This window comes from Bufo gargarizans, chromosome 4 (assembly GCF_014858855.1).
Source record: "Bufo gargarizans isolate SCDJY-AF-19 chromosome 4, ASM1485885v1, whole genome shotgun sequence".
NCBI lineage: Eukaryota > Metazoa > Chordata > Amphibia > Anura > Bufonidae > Bufo > Bufo gargarizans.
The window spans coordinates 221,976,781-221,995,925 of record NC_058083.1 but is presented as its reverse complement, the minus strand read 5'-3'; the positions used below and the strand labels follow the sequence as shown (position 1 = coordinate 221,995,925).

The 19,145-nt window shown below is 42.0% G+C and overlaps 1 protein-coding gene across 1 annotated transcript in view; it reads left to right on the top strand.

Annotated features, from left to right (window-relative positions):
* Positions 1-19,145, top strand: part of CSMD1 (CUB and Sushi multiple domains 1) — a 2,061,198-nt gene that overhangs the window by 1,691,987 nt on the left and 350,066 nt on the right. The window contains exons 38-40 of the mRNA XM_044291097.1: positions 6,899-7,017; positions 8,820-8,889; positions 10,015-10,131. Of these exons, the coding sequence (XP_044147032.1) occupies positions 6,899-7,017; positions 8,820-8,889; positions 10,015-10,131 (306 nt within the window). The remainder of the gene's footprint in view (positions 1-6,898; positions 7,018-8,819; positions 8,890-10,014; positions 10,132-19,145) is intronic.

Sequence of the window (19,145 nt, the reverse complement as noted above, 5' to 3'; positions counted from 1 at the left end):
GGAGCGGCACAATCATAGATCCCGGTCATCGCACCTACTACTTTTAAAAAAAAAGTGCTTTTAAAATTTGGAAAAGCAGCCAAATCTAATTTTGAAGAAATTCACTAATCTCTAATTGCTTATTGCTCCATTTGAACATTTTTGCTATGAATGTTGAGAACTACTGTAGAAGAAAAGTCCTAGTACCACAGATTGAAGACCATCACAGGCCACCTCTGAATATATATATATATATATATATATATATATCCTTCAAAGACAGAGCAAACACTGCAGTGCTCACCTGTGTAGGCTGCTAAGGTAGGCACGGATGAAAGACCTAGACAGGGTCAGACAAATCCCAAAAAGCCGCAGATCCAGCTTCTCATAAAAATAATTATTTTTTTATAGCAAATAAAATACAAACATCAGTGTAGTCTAAGAGTTTCGGACCCTAGACATGTTGGTCCTTTATCATGACATATTAAAACTAAAGCAAATCCACTTCTTATACACCAGGGTATGATTACAAAAAATCAAATAATTCCAAACACCTGTTCCTCCAACAAAGGAAAAACCAGTGCTGAAAACAGGGGTGGAATATATAAAAAAAAAGATTGTAATGATCCGGAAGGGATCCAAGTTTCATAAAAACATTCATTTATACTCAATAACTAGATCATATTTTCTATTCAGACCACCTGGAACACAAGTCCCTAATCTGAACATCCAAAAAGCTTCCCTACTTAGAAGCTTCTGTCTGTGGTTGCCCCCTCTAATAGGTGAAGAAATCCATTCCACCCCCTGCACTACAAATGCAGCAATTCTGCCTTTGTGAACAGTGGCAAAGTGGCAAAGTGGAAAATGGCTGCTGAAAAATTGTGTGTTTTGTAATGTGGCATATCAGACAAGTGTTTCCTAATTCTGACCTTAATATGTTCAGTGGCACAACCTACATATTGCAGCAAGCAATCTTTGCAAGTAATGACATAAATGGCATACTCAGGACTGAATGAAAAAAAAATGACAGTATATTTTAATACATCGGACCCAATGACACAGGAAACCTTGGATCTCAAAATTCAAATGACATCATTGTAAAAACTTTTAACTAAAGAACTGCGCACGTGGTGGGATCTTACATCCCTAAGAAATATGTGGATACAAATATGATACCACGGGGATTAACATTGAAAAAGAAACCGACTACTGTGTATTCAGACCTTTTTCTTGTTCAATGGCAAGAGACTTTATCTCATTGTTCGTTTAAATTGATGCAACTCATAATTGAACATGAGGAACAAGCTCTAAAAGACTTGCCCTTTGAGATAAAAACTATACAAGAGAGCCTACAATGCCATGCACAGACAACACTGTTTGATAAGACAACAAAAGGATTGACATCAGAAAATAAAAAATTCTTCTCCCACCACGCCATAAAAATGTTGGCAATCGACGGTCAGAATTTGGCACCCATGGAAACTCCAGAGATCTGGAGAAAGAAACCCTTATTAAACATAAAAAAAATTATGTCTTAATAAAACATCAATTGATAAACACAAAAAATCCTGGATGATAAGCTCAAAGAGAACCTTAATAAATTGGCAGAGGAACTTATTCAATTCAAACAGAATAAGTATAACAGAGATCTCATGGATTATAATACAAATACAGTGTACTTATGGCCAAGCACAAAGGCTATAACTCTGCATTCGATCACATAAAAATTTACCCGTTCTAAAAAAAAGTCACACCTCTGGAGTATCATTTAGTTCAACCGAGTTGGACTCCACCGACTCAGCCCCTGAAACAGTTACAACTCCATTACCTTTGGCTAGCAATCCTGGTGAAACATCCACTGGCCAGGAAACATGTGGGAGATCAGCAATCAGCGAAAAACAACGGGCGGGGAGGAAGCACCGCAAGAGGTCGCAGATGCCTGTCCCGCCGCAAATAGACACTGAGGACGTACAGGTAATCAATCTCTCCTCCATGATATTATCTATGGCACAAGAGATTCTCTTGAAAATGGGACTATCATTTTCACCATCTTGCCATTTTGATTTGTATCGCACCATTATTGACGTTAATTGCCTTGCTAGGAATTTAACTCTTAAAAAGCATTTTGCAGCCAATATTGACACATGTTGTGATGCATAGGCTGTTGAAGGCTGTCAGCAAGTAGCATCTGCTATTGCCACCGCTCCCTGTGCTATGTCACAAGAGGGCGTCCCACAGGGGGCTACGGCAACAATTGATTTTGTTGATTTGGCACATGTTGTTTCTCTCCAGGATATGTGTGGATGATATTTAGGTGAATACCTCTGGGTCCTTAACAACTTCTAACAGGGATTTTTATCCTGTTCAGTCCAGATCACAGGCTCTTGACCACTTCCAGGATTTAATGGAGAAGGATCTATGTTTATTAAACGATGATGTAAAATTCTGAAATGTCAAAAATAATCTGTCCAGAGATTAATATGTTGTGCTCCAGGCACTTGCTGGTATGCCGAATGTGGTTATCAAGGAAGCTGATAAGGGGGAAGCTGTTGTCTTATTAGATATTGAGGTATATAAAACAAAGATAATGAATATGCTAAGCGATTTACATACATAGTTGACCTTTAAAGAACAATCCGCTCCACATTTATCAGCCATATGATGGCCATTCTACAAGAGGGTTTTGCTTTGGGTATCCTTAGCAAAAAATAAATTGACTACATTTTTGTGGAATATGCAGTCACTCCTATTTTTTATACGTTACGTAAAATCTATAAGGCGGGATTTCCACCACCTCTTAGATCCATTGTTGCAGGCATTGGTTCCTACTCTGAAAGAGTTTCAGAGTGGTTTGACTCCCTTTTACAACCTTTAGTCCCACTTATGTCAGGCTATTTAAAAGACACATGTATGGTTTTACAAAACTTTGAAAATTTTAGATGGCAGACAAACTATACTTGGGTTACTGCTGATGTAGTCTCTTTATATATGAATATCCCCTACCAACTTGGCATTAAGGCTCTGCAATGGTATTTGGAAACCTATAGCAACTACACAATGGTTATTGCATTATATATTCATAGAGCAGGTCATTATGGACCCAGCGATACCCAATATATATATTTTTTTGCGGTGATGGTTTGGTACCAATTTGGGGTACATATGACTTTTTGGACACTTGGTATTACACTTTTTTGTGAGGCAAAGTGACCAAAAAATTGCAGTTTTACCACGTTTTTATTTTTTTTAATGACACAGCGATACCCAATGTGTTTATTTTTTTGCAATGATGGTTTGGTACCATTTTGTGGTACATATGACTGTTTGGGTCGCTTGGTATTACACTTTTTGTGAGGCAAGGTGAAGAAAAAATTTCTGTTTTTGCACAGCTTTTATATATATATTTTTTTTATAGGTTCACCTGACGGGGCGGATCATGTTATATTTTTATAGAGTGGGCTGGAGTTTTCATTGATGCCAGACAGGCACTGGCTGGCAGCAGTCTTGAGAATCCTCAACACCCCTCCCCCTATTGAAAATTCAAGGAAGAAAGCCCCTTAAGTTAACTGAAAGAAATATCTCTCTTCTCTAGTCTGTTTGTCTAATCTGTTGCCTTTGCACACTCCTAACTGCCAAACACGGTACACACCGTCACCAATGCTTTTTTAAACTGAAGGCTCAGTGTATCTGCAGAGAGACACAAACTGTCTGTGACACACACAACGTGGTCGTCACTTCAGGCACAGGCAGGCCGTACACAACAGCTGTAGGAGCACTGGAGGAGCAAGCCAAGCCTGCAAGAAAAGAGGACTGGGTTTTCCTGGAAGGTGAGCGTCCGGCGGTGAGGATACACACAAGTGAATGACTAGTGAGATAGGCGTGCGCGCTCCCTGCCTTCTCAATGCGCGCACGCTACTTCATAGGCTAATGCCCCTGTGGCGGTGGCACCCACATGACCTCCCCGGCCCGCCCTCTGTTTCTCTGAGACTGTCACTCCAGGCTGCTCTGCTGCTCATCAGACCAGACTCCGACCCGAGCAAATGGCAATGGCAGGATGCGCATGGGCTTGTCGCGCCGTTGCCGCTTTAGGCTAGACTCTCACTACATTACCTGCTCTAATTTTGAACTCTGTCTCGCAGTTCGCTGCCTGTATAGCTGACAGCCCTGACATCTGGGGCGAACCCCCCCCCCCCAACTGGTAACACCTTTATTGAAAACTATCAATTTGTTCATGACTTCTAGCAGGAATAATGAAGGAACGACATATCATAGAGTCATAAGAATACATGCTCCATAATTGTTATTACAAAGGAGATGCAACTAGTTGCCAAAACAGACATGTCAGGAGAGTTTATGGGTCTTTTTTAACTTACAGTGAAAACAGAATGGTTTTATATACTGTTTCTCATTTAAGTGTGTTAGAAACTAATTAGTTTATAGGCTTATTTTACAAGCTGAACAAACCCTTTGATTTATGTCACATATTGGATTTCTGTCTGAGATTATACAGTACATTTATATGCCAATTGAAATAGTGTCTGTTATAGCTTTATTTCCTTTTTTGGGTATTCTCCTCATTAATATAATAGAACATGAAGTTTATGGAGTTAATTTTTGTGCCATTAACAAAATCCATATCTACTTTGTCAAGGCTTGTTGTTGTGCTTATTGATTTCATGTTTCTCTTATACTTTTCAAATGATAAAAATATACATGCATTTCTAAGCTAATCATACATACATAACAAGGCAACATTCAGACTATCTCTGTATAAGCAGATATTAAATCTAATATTGCATATCTATCTATCTATCTATCTATCTATCTATCTATCTATCTATCCATCTATCTATCCTATACTGAGGAGGGAAGGGACCCTTTTAGAAATTAGCTTTGGCTTCCAATATTTTCTAGTAACAATCCTGACATTCATTATTTCTGGTAGTATATAGTGCATACACTGCTAACATGCGGGAACCCACCATACATTCTTGTTACTTCCCTTTTCAATAGAGATGAGTGAAGAAATAAAACATTTGTTTTGGCTGCTTCTCTGAAGCTCACAAATAAATTTGTTATGATTTGTCACAAATCGTATTCCATTATATGTATCTGGTGCTATAACGGGGAACAGTGATTGTGCTGCCCCCCCCCCCCCCTTCATTGAGCCTCTTGGATGGTGTATTTAGCGTTGATCGCGGCATCTGACAGTCACATTGAGGCCTTTCAGAGGTAAATCATCACTGATGATGTCACCACACTGGGCCTACGTGATGACGTGGTGATGTCACACATCAACAAGTGAGAGATTTGGTGCCTTTTTCTTTTTATCAAGATTGCCTTGATGTCCGCTCTGTGAAAGAGTGGATGAGGTGAGTATATATATTATTTTTTTTTACCACCACTTCGGAAAAAATATATTAGCTACCATGTAAAGTGAGGAAATTTGGCTTTGTGACTAATAAAATTTTTCCTGAGATTCGGATCTAAGTCCACTTTGTTAATTTCAGTTTGCTCAACAATACTTTTGAAGACTAAGGGAATTACTGCCTCTGCAGTTTTCAAAACTTGCATAGAATTTAGCAGAAAGACATATGTCAGGTGGAGCCTGGGATGCAGATTTGGGAGGAGGTCTAATACCAACCTTACTGTTCAAATCAGCACTATATTCCAATGTATTGCAAATCCATTGGTTTTGATGGCAGTAATAGTAGTCTGCAGTATCTTTGTTACCATCAGAAACACTGAAACCATAGAAAAAAGCTAACAATTGCTTTATGTCAATAGCTTCCATTAGTCTTCCAAAAAAAAAACAGATCTATCGTACCTTTTATGGCACTGTTAACAGAAAAGGCTAAGATAGTAATATGAATAGAACTGAATAGGAACATTTTTAAATGATTGACTTTATTCTACTTGTATTCTAGTAGGCAATCCATCAGAACAGCAGACAGAATGAACACTGCTTCTTCAAGGTTTAGGATACAAATGAAAGAATAACATAGAACAACAATTTGTTCTGTGAAAGCAGATTTTCGATCAGATTTCGTATAACTTTTGTGTCTGGCGTTTAAATATAGTATTACACAACAATGAAAGTCTGCTTATAGTATTGTGTGTAGTATGTGTTAGAGTAAAATTGAATTTCAGGTAGAATACAAAGCTTAAGCCTCTATAGCGTAAACCTTTTTATAATCTGCCAAATTGTTGCTTGTATTTACTGTGCACTTTATGTAAAGATCAGTTTTTGTTTTTTTCCAACAGCATAATAGGCATATCATAGCAATTAATTTTAAAAAATGATATACGAGGCTAACATTTACAAATTAGAGAAATAATTAAATCAATGAACACCATATTCATGATAAGGTCATTTATGGGTTATGCTCATGCGATGAATTTATGGAGCTGAATGCACATACAATGAGTGGACTTGTATCAACAGAAATCATCTTATAATAAACTGTGATTTCTTCCTTTTCTGTATAAAGTTTTCATGAAGTCATTGTCTGATAGCTAATATTCTTTATATATAACACATTTACAAAATTGGAACAGCCATATTCTCAGACACAACAGTTCTTCAAATATATGACAGTTATAAAAAGAGCCATGTTACGACTGTATAGAGCCTTTGGTGGCTGGGAATCTGCAAAAGGGGGCAATTGAATCTCCCTTCTCCCAGATCCCTCTTCTCCTAGAAGGTGAGAGAGGTAGAGGTGGGAATGACAAAGATAGCAACTGATCACAATCTTTCTCTTATTTTAAAAAATGTCCTACATGCTAGAATGTGATTGAAAGCAACCATTCAATGGGGCAATTCAAACTCTGAATTTAAAAAAATGTAAAAAATACTGGTCATTACTTTTATAGGTTATGTCAATAATGATAAATGTTCTTTTATTATTCATTCCATTAGCTGTTGGACTTATTGCTTGTCCAGAACCATTGATTCCAACCAATGGCATTAAAAATGGGGACAGATACATGGTAAATGATGTGGTATCTTTTCAATGTGAGCCTGGGTACACATTGCAGGTAGGTTGATATTGGTATTTATATCAATATAGCTAATTTATTCTCATTGATGTTGTATATGGATGTGCAATACAACGTTCATAGAAATTTATGGGCCCACTGTAATGGCATCACTCCTTGTATGCAGCCATCCTGCTTTCTCTAGTGGGCAGAGGCATCTCATTACTCACCTAGCTCCTGGCCAGGGTCTGGGCCCTGCTGGTCCCTCTCTGCCCTCCAGCTCACTGATCACCTGACAGACTACTATATACCATCTAAAAAAATACAGCCTAGCTACTAGGCCTCTTCCTGTGTTCCATAAGGCACACTTGCACTCCTTGGCCCTTAAAAGGTGAATGCACCAGTACATAATATGCACCAGCCAACAGCTGGCTATTTAAGGCAACTCTCTAGATATGAGAGAACAACTGGTCTTACTAGTTTGCCAGATCCTGCAAAAGTGGTATAAACCATTTTGTTTGCCTATGTACCGACTTCTGCTTTATTCCTGGAATCTGACCCTGTGCTGCCTGCCCTGACCTTTGGACTGTTTCACGGATTCACACAGACTCTGCCCAGCTTGATCTTGGCCTATTATTGACTACAAGTTTCCCTGTTCTCTTAGTGCCGCTCATCAGAGTCTCTGACACCCGTGAGTCAGCAGCCATCCACACAAAGACTACACCAAGAGGTAGCAGTCTGGTGGATTTCTTGCAATGAATTCCAAATTCCTGTATAGGGGATAAAGGGTGCCAGGATAATGCCCTTAGATATAGCCCAAGTCTGTTGGTTTGCACAGTTGTTCCACAACCATTGTCTGCAAAATCCACACTGCCACACCTTATGTCTTCAATTTCTAACAGATGTTACTTCTAATAAATTTGCATGAAATTGCTACAAAATATTGTGGCATGTTGAATCTCATTTAGTAAAGTATTCTCCTTGAGAAAAATTGGTGAATATATTTCAAAAGATTTACACCAATGTTATGGCATAAAATGTTGCAAATTATTGGACATACCATATTTGAACCATAATACACTTCTTTTCAAAAGTTGAGAAGTCTTAGAAATGTCAGCAATAGACTAATAGAGATACTGTAATTATGAGAGGAACTGGCATAAGTTATAGCTGAAATCTATGTCTGCTTGTAGCTGGCATAAATTAGTTTTTTTTGTGTGCATAAACTGCCACAATATGCACCAAATGTATTAAGACTGTTGACCTTAGCAAATCTACCCCATTGAGTTTAGGGAACAATACATTACCATATAAAGGAGACTCATGTAGTAGCATATGCAGTATGTAGAGTGTAACCAAACAAATTTCCATGTGCCACCATATAGGCTATGCACAAGTGGCTCAAAGCCTAATTGATATGCACTTCAGGCCTTTAACTTTGAACTAGGAATAGAGATATGTGAAAATGCTGAATGTTTGCAAATTCATTGATCTACAGACTTCCTATAATTGAGCAATTTTTGACCAGGTAAAAAAAAATGAAGATTAAAAAACTATATCTGTGGTAACCCCTGTTTGTCACAAATGTCAGAAAATATAGGTTCATACTTAGAAAAAGAAGCCATTAAAGAAGAGATACATTATTTGAACACTTCAGTAAAAACTTCCCAGAACAGATCTGATGTATTTTGATATGAGAATATAGTATATATTTTTACTGCCAGTAGAGTGAATGTTTTCTCATAGCTCAAATGCAGACGGTGAACTCTGATCTGACACTGCACTGTAGTTTAGGTTTTGTCATCCTGCTTTTTGATGTAAACCTTCTATGTTTCTAAACTGCTATATTTTTGTATCAACAGGGACATTCTCATATTTCATGTATGCCTGGAACAGTGCGGCGATGGAATTATCCTTCCCCTCTTTGCATTGGTAAGAATCTTTATAGTATATTTCTCAGCTTTTAGTAGTAAAATCATCATACAATAAAATATATTCAGGCCAAGTGGAATTCTGGTATGAGTCAAAATACTGTGTTTGAAATACTCTGAATTAATTTAATATAAGGGTTTAACTATGAGAGGGCAAACAGAACTTAAGTGGCAAGCATCAGGCTAATAAGCGCATTAGCCTATCTAGGGTATTAAGATAGAGGGGTAGGGTTGTGGATAGAACCTTTCCTGCTATTGAAGGAAAGCCTAACTAGGATTCTGTGTTGGATATCAGATGTACTAATAAATAAATAAATAAATAATATAATATTATTAATGAACCAATACAAACTGATATGTTATGCATCAGTTGCAAAACAGAAAATAATGGCCTTATGACCTCAACATAATTTGAAATTACATTTCTTACTATAGCGGTACAACAATATGTACTTAATATTGTTTTAACCTTTCACACAGTGTAAGACACTATAGATATTAGTGAGGTTATATTAAAAAGCATAGAAAAATAATTAGTATTATAGTCATGATAAAAATGTTCCTAACAGTATAGCCTTTAATGTCAGAGATGATTAATTATTCCCAAGCAAAAGCCATGGTTAGCTGATGCTATATTAAAATGTCCTAATACAAAACACAAAATAATTGAAAATACTCAGCATATTGGAAAGGCTGATTTTTGCTAAGCTTGCTTTATATCTGTATAATGCTAGAAGAAAATCATGGGTAGAAATATCATTGTCACTAAAATTAATAATTTATTTATACATTTTGAAAATAATTATTTGAATAAAAGTTTTTAGTTTTTTATGCAGTGCAATATTTTTATCAATTGTTCAGAAAAATATAAATAATGTAAATTAGCAGCTCTGCCAAATGTACTATACTTTCATGATTGTTAAAGTCCACCATAACCTATGGAGGTCCAAAACCCTGTGCAGGTTATTTTCCTAATGTTTCTGTAGATACTGTTGAGTTATTTTTCTGACTTGATAAATTATATCATTTTAAGTGTTGATAAATTATATAATTTTAAGTGCATGATGCCATTTAACTAACAATTATAAGTAGTCATTTCACCTTTAATTTTATTTTTCACTTATAGCTAAATGTGGTGGAATATTAACACATCTGATTGGAGTGATTTTAAGCCCTGGTTTTCCTGGAAACTACCCAAGTAATTTGGACTGCTCATGGAAGATTTTATTACCAGTTGGCTTTGGTTTGTATCTTGATTTATGCAAATATATCTTTTCTACAGATTATGAAGAGGGTAGATATTGAGATGAGCTATGGTTACTAGTAGAGTTGAGCGAACACCTGGATGTTCGGGTTCGAGAAGTTCGGCCGAACATCCCGGAAATGTTCGGGTTCGGGATCCGAACCCGATCCGAACTTCGTCCCGAACCCGAACCCCATTGAAGTCAATGGGGACCCGAACTTTTCGGCACTAAAAAGGCTGTAAAACAGCCCAGGAAAGAGCTAGAGGGCTGCAAAAGGCAGCAACATGTAGGTAAATCCCCTGCAAACAAATGTGGATAGGGAAATGAATTAAAATAAAAATTAAATAAATAAAAATTAACCAAAATCAATTGGAGAGAGGTTCCATAGCAGAGAATCTGGCTTCCCGTCACCCACCACTGGAACAGTCCATTCTCAGATATTTAGGCCCCGGCACCCAGGCAGAGGAGAGAGGTCCCGTAACAGAGAATCTGTCTTCATGTCAGCAGAGAATTAGTCTGCATGTCATAGCAGAGAATGAGGCTTCACGTCAGCCACCACTGCAACAGTCCATTGGCATATATTTAGGCCCAGCACCCAGGCAGAGGAGGGAGGTCCCGTAACAGAGAATCTGTCTTCATGTCAGCAGAGAATTAGTCTGCATGTCATAGCAGAGAATGAGGCTTCACGTCAGCCACCACTGCAACAGTCCATTGGCATATATTTAGGCCCAGCACACACACAGGCAGAGGAGAGAGGTCCCGTAACAGAGAATCTGGCTTCATGTCAGCAGAGAATCAGTCTGCATGTCATAGCAGAGAATGAGGCTTCACGTCAGCCACCACTGCAACAGTCCATTGGCATATATTTAGGCCCAGCACACACACAGGCAGAGGAGAGAGGTCCCGTAACAGAGAATCTGGCTTCATGTCAGCAGAGAATCAGTCTGCATGTCATAGCAGAGAATGAGGCTTCACGTCAGCCACCACTGCAACAGTCCATTGGCATATATTTAGGCCCAGCACACACACAGGCAGAGGAGAGAGGTCCCGTAACAGAGAATCTGTCTTCATGTCAGCAGAGAATTAGTCTGCATGTCATAGCAGAGAATGAGGCTTCACGTCAGCCACCACTGCAACAGTCCATTGGCATATATTTAGGCCCAGCACACACACAGGCAGAGGAGAGAGGTCCCGTAACAGAGAATCTGGCTTCATGTCAGCAGAGAATCAGTCTGCATGTCATAGCAGAGAATGAGGCTTCACGTCAGCCACCACTGCAACAGTCCATTGGCATATATTTAGGCCCAGCACACACACAGGCAGAGGAGAGAGGTCCCGTAACAGAGAATCTGGCTTCATGTCAGCAGAGAATCAGTCTGCATGTCATAGCAGAGAATGAGGCTTCACGTCACCCACCACTGCAACAGTCCATTGGCATATATTTAGGCCTAGCACACAGGCAGAGCAGAGAGGTCCCGTAACAGACGATCTGGCTTCATGTCAGCAGAGAATCAGTCTGCATGTCATAGCAGAGAATGAGGCTTCACGTCAGCCACCACTGCAACAGTCCATTGGCATATATTTAGGCCTAGCACACAGGCAGAGGAGAGAGGTCCCGTAACAGACAATCTGGCTTCATGTCAGCAGAGAATCAGTCTGCATGTCATAGCAGAGAATGAGGCTTCACGTCACCCACCACTGCAACAGTCCATTGGCATATATTTAGGCCTAGCACACAGGCAGAGCAGAGAGGTCCCGTAACAGACAATCTGGCTTCATGACAGCAGAGAATCAGTCTGCATGTCATAGCAGAGAATGAGGCTTCACGTCACCCACCACTGCAACAGTCCATTGGCATATATTTAGGCCTAGCACACAGGCAGAGCAGAGAGGTCCCGTAACAGACGATCTGGCTTCATGTCAGCAGAGAATCAGTCTGCATGTCATAGCAGAGAATGAGGCTTCACGTCACCCACCACTGCAACAGTCCATTGGCATATATTTAGGCCTAGCACACAGGCAGAGCAGAGAGGTCCCGTAACAGACAATCTGGCTTCATGTCAGCAGAGAATCAGTCTGCATGTCATAGCAGAGAATCAGGCTTCACGTCAGCCACCACTGCAACAGTCCATTGTCATAAATTTAGGCCCAGCACCCAGGCAGAGGAGAGAGGTCCCGTAACAGACAATCTGGCTTCATGTCAGCAGAGAATTAGTCTGCATGTCATAGCAGAGAATCAGGCTTCATGTCAGCCACCACTGCAACAGTCCATTGGCATATATTTAGGCCTAGCACACAGGCAGAGGAGAGGTTCATTCAACTTTGGGTAGCCTCGCAATATAATGGTAAAATGAAAATAAAAATAGGATTGAATGAGGAAGTGCCCTGGAGTCCAATAATATATGGTTATGGGGAGGTAGTTAATGTCTAATCTGGACAAGGGACGGACAGGTCCTGTGGGATCCATGCCTGGTTCATTTTTATGAACGTCAGCTTGTCCACATTGGCTGTAGACAGGCGGCTGCGTTTGTCTGTAATGACGCCCCCTGCCGTGCTGAATACACGTTCAGACAAAACGCTGGCTGCCGGGCAGGCCAGCACCTCCAAGGCATAAAAGGCTAGCTCTGGCCACGTGGACAATTTAGAGACCCAGAAGTTGAATGGGGCCGAACCATCAGTCAGTACGTGGAGGGGTGTGCACACGTACTGTTCCACCATGTTAGTGAAATGTTGCCTCCTGCTAACACGTTGCGTATCAGGTGGTGGTGCAGTTAGCTGTGGCGTGTTGACAAAAGTTTTCCACATCTCTGCCATGCTAACCCTGCCCTCAGAGGAGCTGGCCGTGACACAGCTGCCTTGGCGACCTCTTGCTCCTCCTCTGCCTTGGCCTTGGGCTTCCACTTGTTCCCCTGTGACATTTGGGAATGCTCTCAGTAGCGCGTCTACCAACGTGCGCTTGTACTCGTGCATCTTCCTATCACGCTCCAGTGCAGGAAGTAAGGTGGGCACATTGTCTTTGTAGCGTGGATCCAGCAGGGTGGCAACCCAGTAGTCCGCACAGGTTAAAATGTGGGCAACTCTGCTGTCGTTGCGCAGGCACTGCAGCATGTAGTCGCTCATGTGTGCCAGGCTGCCCAGGGGTAAGGACAAGCTGTCCTCTGTGGGAGGCGTATCGTCATCGTCCTGCCTTTCCCCCCAGCCACGCACCAGTGATGGACCCGAGCTGCGTTGGGTGCCACCCCGCTGTGACCATGCTTCATCCTCATCCTCCTCCACCTCCTCCTCATCCTCGTCCTCCTCGTCCTCCAGTAGTGGGCCCTGGCTGGCCACATTTGTACCTGGCCTCTGCTGTTGCCAAAAACCTCCCTCTGAGTCACTTCGAAGAGACTGGCCTGAAAGTGCTAAAAATGACCCCTCTTCCTCCTCCTCCTCCTCCTCCTGGGCCACCTCCTCTTCCATCATCGCCCTAAGTGTTTTCTCAAGGAGACATAGAAGTGGTATTGTAACGCTGATAACGGTGTCATCGCCACTGGCCATGTTGGTGGAGTACTCGAAACAGCGCAACAGGGCACACAGGTCTCGCATGGAGGCCCAGTCATTGGTGGTGAAGTGGTGCTGTTCTGTAGTGCGACTGACCCGTGCGTGCTGCAGCTGAAACTCCACTATGGCCTGCTGCTGCTCGCACAGTCTGTCCAGCATGTGCAAGGTGGAGTTCCACCTGGTGGGCACGTCGCATATGAGGCGGTGAGCGGGAAGGCCGAAGTTACGCTGTAGCGCAGACAGGCGAGCAGCAGCAGGATGTGAACGCCGGAAGCGCGAACAGACGGCCCGCACTTTATGCAGCAGCTCTGACATGTCGGGGTAGTTGTGAATGAACTTCTGCACCACCAAATTCAGCACATGCGCCAAGCAAGGGATGTGCGTCAAATTGGCTAGTCCCAGAGCTGCAACGAGATTTCGCCCATTATCACACACCACCAGGCCGGGCTTGAGGCTCACCGGCAGCAACCACTCGTCGGTCTGTTGTTCAATACCCCGCCACAACTCCTGTGCGGTGTGGGGCCTGTCCCCCAAACATATGAGTTTCAGAATGGCCTGCTGACGTTTACCCCGGGCTGTGCTGAAGTTGGTGGTGAAGGTGTGTGGCTGACTGGATGAGCAGGTGGAAGAAGAGGAGGAGGAAGCCGAGAAGGAGGAGGTGGCAACAGGAGGCAAAGAATGTTGCCCTGCGATCCTTGGCGGCGGAAGGACGTGCGCCAAACAGCTCTCCGCCTGGGGCCCAGCTGCCACTACATTTACCCAGTGTGCAGTTAGGGAGATATAGCGTCCCTGGCCGTGCTTACTGGTCCACGTATCTGTGGTTAGGTGGACCTTGCTACAGATGGCGTTGCGCAGTGCACACTTGATTTTATCGGATACTTGGTTGTGCAGGGAAGGCACGGCTCTCTTGGAGAAGTAGTGCCGGCTGGGAACAACATACTGTGGGACAGCAAGCGACATGAGCTGTTTGAAGCTGTCTGTGTCCACCAGCCTAAATGACAGCATTTCATAGGCCAGTAGTTTAGAAATGCTGGCATTCAGGGCCAGGGATCGAGGGTGGCAAGGTGGGAATTTACGCTTTCTATCAAATGTTTGTGAGATGGAGAGCTGAACGCTGGCGTGTGACATGGTTGAGACGCTTGGTGACGGAGGTGGTGGTGGTGGTGTTGGTGGTACATCCCCTGTTTGCTGGGCGGCAGGTGCCAACGTTCCTCCAGAGGCGGAGGAAGAGGCCGAGGCGGCGGCAGCAGCAGAATAGGCCGAGGCGGCAGCAGCAGAAGAGGTAGCAGGGGGAGCCTGAGTGACTTCCTTGGTTTTAAGGTGTTTACTCCACTGCAGTTCATGCTTTGCATGCAGGTGCCTGGTCATGCAGGTTGTGCTCAGGTTCAGAACGTTAATGCCTCGCTTCAGGCTCTGATGGCACAGCGTGCAAACCACTCGGGTCTTGTCGTCAGCACATTGTTTGAAGAAGTGCCATGCCAGGGAACTCCTTGAAGCTGCCTTTGGGGTGCTCGGTCCCAGATGGCGGCGGTCAGTAGCAGGCGGAGTCTCTTGGCGGCGGGTGTTCTGCTTTTGCCCACTGCTCCCTCTTTTGCTACGCTGTTGGCTCGGTCTCACCACTGCCTCTTCCTCCGAACTGTGAAAGTCAGTGGCACGACCTTCATTCCATGTGGGGTCTAGGACCTCATCGTCCCCTGCATCGTCTTCCACCCAGTCTTGATCCCTGACCTCCTGTTCAGTCTGCACACTGCAGAAAGACGCAGCAGTTGGCACCTGTGTTTCGTCATCATCAGAGACATGCTGAGGTGGTATTCCCATGTCCTCATCATCAGGAAACATAAGTGGTTGTGCGTCAGTGCATTCTATGTCTTTCACCGCTGGGGAAGGGCTAGGTGGATGCCCTTGGGAAACCCTGCCAGCGGAGTCTTCAAACAGCATAAGAGACTGCTGCATAACTTGAGGCTGAGACAGTTTCCCTGGTATGCATGGGGGTGATGTGACAGACTGATGGGGTTGGTTTTCAGGCGCCATCTGTGCGCTTTCTGCAGAAGACTGGGTGGGAGATAATGTGAACGTGCTGGATCCACTGTCGGCCACCCAATTGACTAATGCCTGTACCTGCTCAGGCCTTACCATCCTTAGAACGGCATTGGGCCCCACCATATATCGCTGTAAATTCTGGCGGCTACTGGGACCTGAGGTAGTTGGTACACTAGGACGTGTGGATGTGGCAGAACGGCCACGTCCTCTCACAGCACCAGAGGGTCCACTAACACCACCACGACCATGTCCACGTCCGCGTCCCTTACTAGATGTTTTTCTCATTGTTATGGTTCACCACAACAACAAATATATTATTTGGCCCAATGTATTGTATTCAAATTCAGCGGGATATAAATTTGAGGCCTAGTATTTAGGCGCTGGGTGACCGGTATGGATTTAGTGACAGAATTAGACTTGGAAATGCACAGAAGCGTGTGTGTGTGAAGTTATTCTGAATGACCCAATGTGCACCTTGAATATTATATACCCTTTTAGGGATAGATTTCAAATAGCTCTGATATAGCAGAAACCACTAAATTATGAAATTGCTAAATTGGGAATTGTATTTCAACCCAGAACAAAAAATGTGCTTTGACGGACACTAAATAACTTTCCCAGCCACAACAGGACAGCGTTAACGAGAGATTTAGCAGGATATAAATTTGAGGCCTAGTATTTAGGCGCTGGGTGACCGGTATGGATTTAGTGACAGAATTAGACTTGGAAATGCACAGAAGCGTGTGTGTGTGAAGTTATTCTGAATGACCCAATGTGCACCTTGAATATTATATACCCTTTTAGGGATAGATTTCAAATAGCTCTGATATAGCAGAAACCACTAAATTATGAAATTGCTAAATTGGGAATTGTATTTCAACCCAGAACAAAAAATGTGCTTTGACGGACACTAAATAACTTTCCCAGCCACAACAGGACAGCGTTAACGAGAGATTTAGCAGGATATAAATTTGAGGCCTAGTATTTAGGCGCTGGGTGACCGGTATGGATTTAGTGACAGAATTAGACTTGGAAATGCACAGAAGCGTGTGTGTGTGAAGTTATTCTGAATGACCCAATGTGCACCTTGAATATTATATACCCTTTTAGGGATAGATTTCAAATAGCTCTGATATAGCAGAAACCACTAAATTATGAAATTGCTAAATTGGGAATTGTATTTCAACCCAGAACAAAAAATGTGCTTTGACGGACACTAAATAACTTTCCCAGCCACAACAGGACAGCGTTAACGAGAGATTTAGCAGGATATAAATTTGAGGCCTAGTATTTAGGCGCTGGGTGACAGGTATGGGTTTAGTGACAGAATTAGACTTGGAAATACACAGTAGCGGGTGTGTGTGAAGTTATTCTGAATGACCCAATGTGCACCTTGAATATTATATACCCTTTTAGGGATAGATTTCAAATAGCTCTGATATAGCAGAAACCACTAAATTATGAAATTGCTAAATTGGGAATTGTATTTCAACCCAGAACAAAAAATGTGCTTTGACGGACACTAAATAACTTTCCCAGCCACAACAGGACAGCGTTAACGAGAGATTTAGCAGGATATAAATTTGAGGCCTAGTATTTAGGCGCTGGGTGACCGGTATGGATTTAGTGACAGAATTAGACTTGGAAATGCACAGAAGCGTGTGTGTGTGAAGTTATTCTGAATGACCCAATGTGCACCTTGAATATTATATACCCTTTTAGGGATAGATTTCAAATAGCTCTGATATAGCAGAAACCACTAAATTATGAAATTGCTAAATTGGGAATTGTATTTCAACCCAGAACAAAAAATGTGCTTTGACGGACACTAAATAACTTTCCCAGCCACAACAGGACAGCGTTAACGAGAGATTTAGCAGGATATAAATTTGAGGCCTAGTATTTAGGCGCTGGGTGACAGGTATGGGTTTAGTGACAGAATTAGACTTGGAAATACACAGTAGCGGGTGTGTGTGAAGTTATTCTGAATGACCCAATGTGCACCTTGAATATTATATACCCTTTTAGGGATAGATTTCAAATAGCTCTGATATAGCAGAAACCACTAAATTATGAAATTGCTAAATTGGGAATTGTATTTCAACCCAGAACAAAAAATGTGCTTTGACGGACACTAAATAACTTTCCCAGCCACAACAGGACAGCGTTAACGAGAGATTTAGCAGGATATAAATTTGAGGCCTAGTATTTAGGCGCTGGGTGACAGGTATGGGTTTAGTGACAGAATTAGACTTAGAAATACACAGTAGCGGGTGTGTGTGAAGTTATTCTGAATGACCCAATGTGCACCTTGAATATTATATACCCTTTTAGGGATAGATTTCAAATAGCTCTGATATAGCAGAAACCACTAAATTATGAAATTGCTAAATTGGGAATTGTATTTCAACCCAGAACAAGAAATGTGCTTGAACGGACACTAAATAACTCGCCCAGCTACAGCACTAAGGACAGATTTAGCTGGATATAAATTTGAGGCCTAGTATTTAGGCGCTGGGTGACAGGTATGGGTTTAGTGACAGAATTAGACTTGGAAATGCACAGTAGCGGGTGTGTGAAGTTATTCTGAATGTCCCTATGTGCACCTTCAATATGATCTACCCTTTTAGGGATAGATTTCAAATAGCTCTGATATAGCAGAAACCACTAAATTATGAAATTGCTAAATTGGGAATTGTATTTCAACCCAGAACAAGAAATGTGCTTGAACGGACACTAAATAACTCGCCCAGCTACAGCACTAAGGACAGATTTAGCTGGATATAAATTTGAGGCCTAGTATTTAGGCGCTGGGTGACAGGTATGGGTTTAGTGACAGAATTAGACTTGGAAATACACAGTAGCGGGTGTGTGTGAAGTTATTCTGAATGACCCAATGTGCACCTTGAATATTATATACCCTTTTAGGGATAGATTTCAAATAGCTCTGATATAGCAGAAACCACTAAATTATGAAATTGCTAAATTGGGAATTGTATTTCAACCCAGAACAAAAAATGTGCTTTGACGGACACTAAATAACTTTCCCAGCCACAACAGGACAGCGTTAACGAGAGATTTAGCAGGATATAAATTTGAGGCCTAGTATTTAGGCGCTGGGTGACCGGTATGGATTTAGTGACAGAATTAGACTTGGAAATGCACAGAAGCGTGTGTGTGTGAAGTTATTCTGAATGACCCAATGTGCACCTTGAATATTATATACCCTTTTAGGGATAGATTTCAAATAGCTCTGATATAGCAGAAACCACTAAATTATGAAATTGCTAAATTGGGAATTGTATTTCAACCCAGAACAAAAAATGTGCTTTGACGGACACTAAATAACTTTCCCAGCCACAACAGGACAGCGTTAACGAGAGATTTAGCAGGATATAAATTTGAGGCCTAGTATTTAGGCGCTGGGTGACAG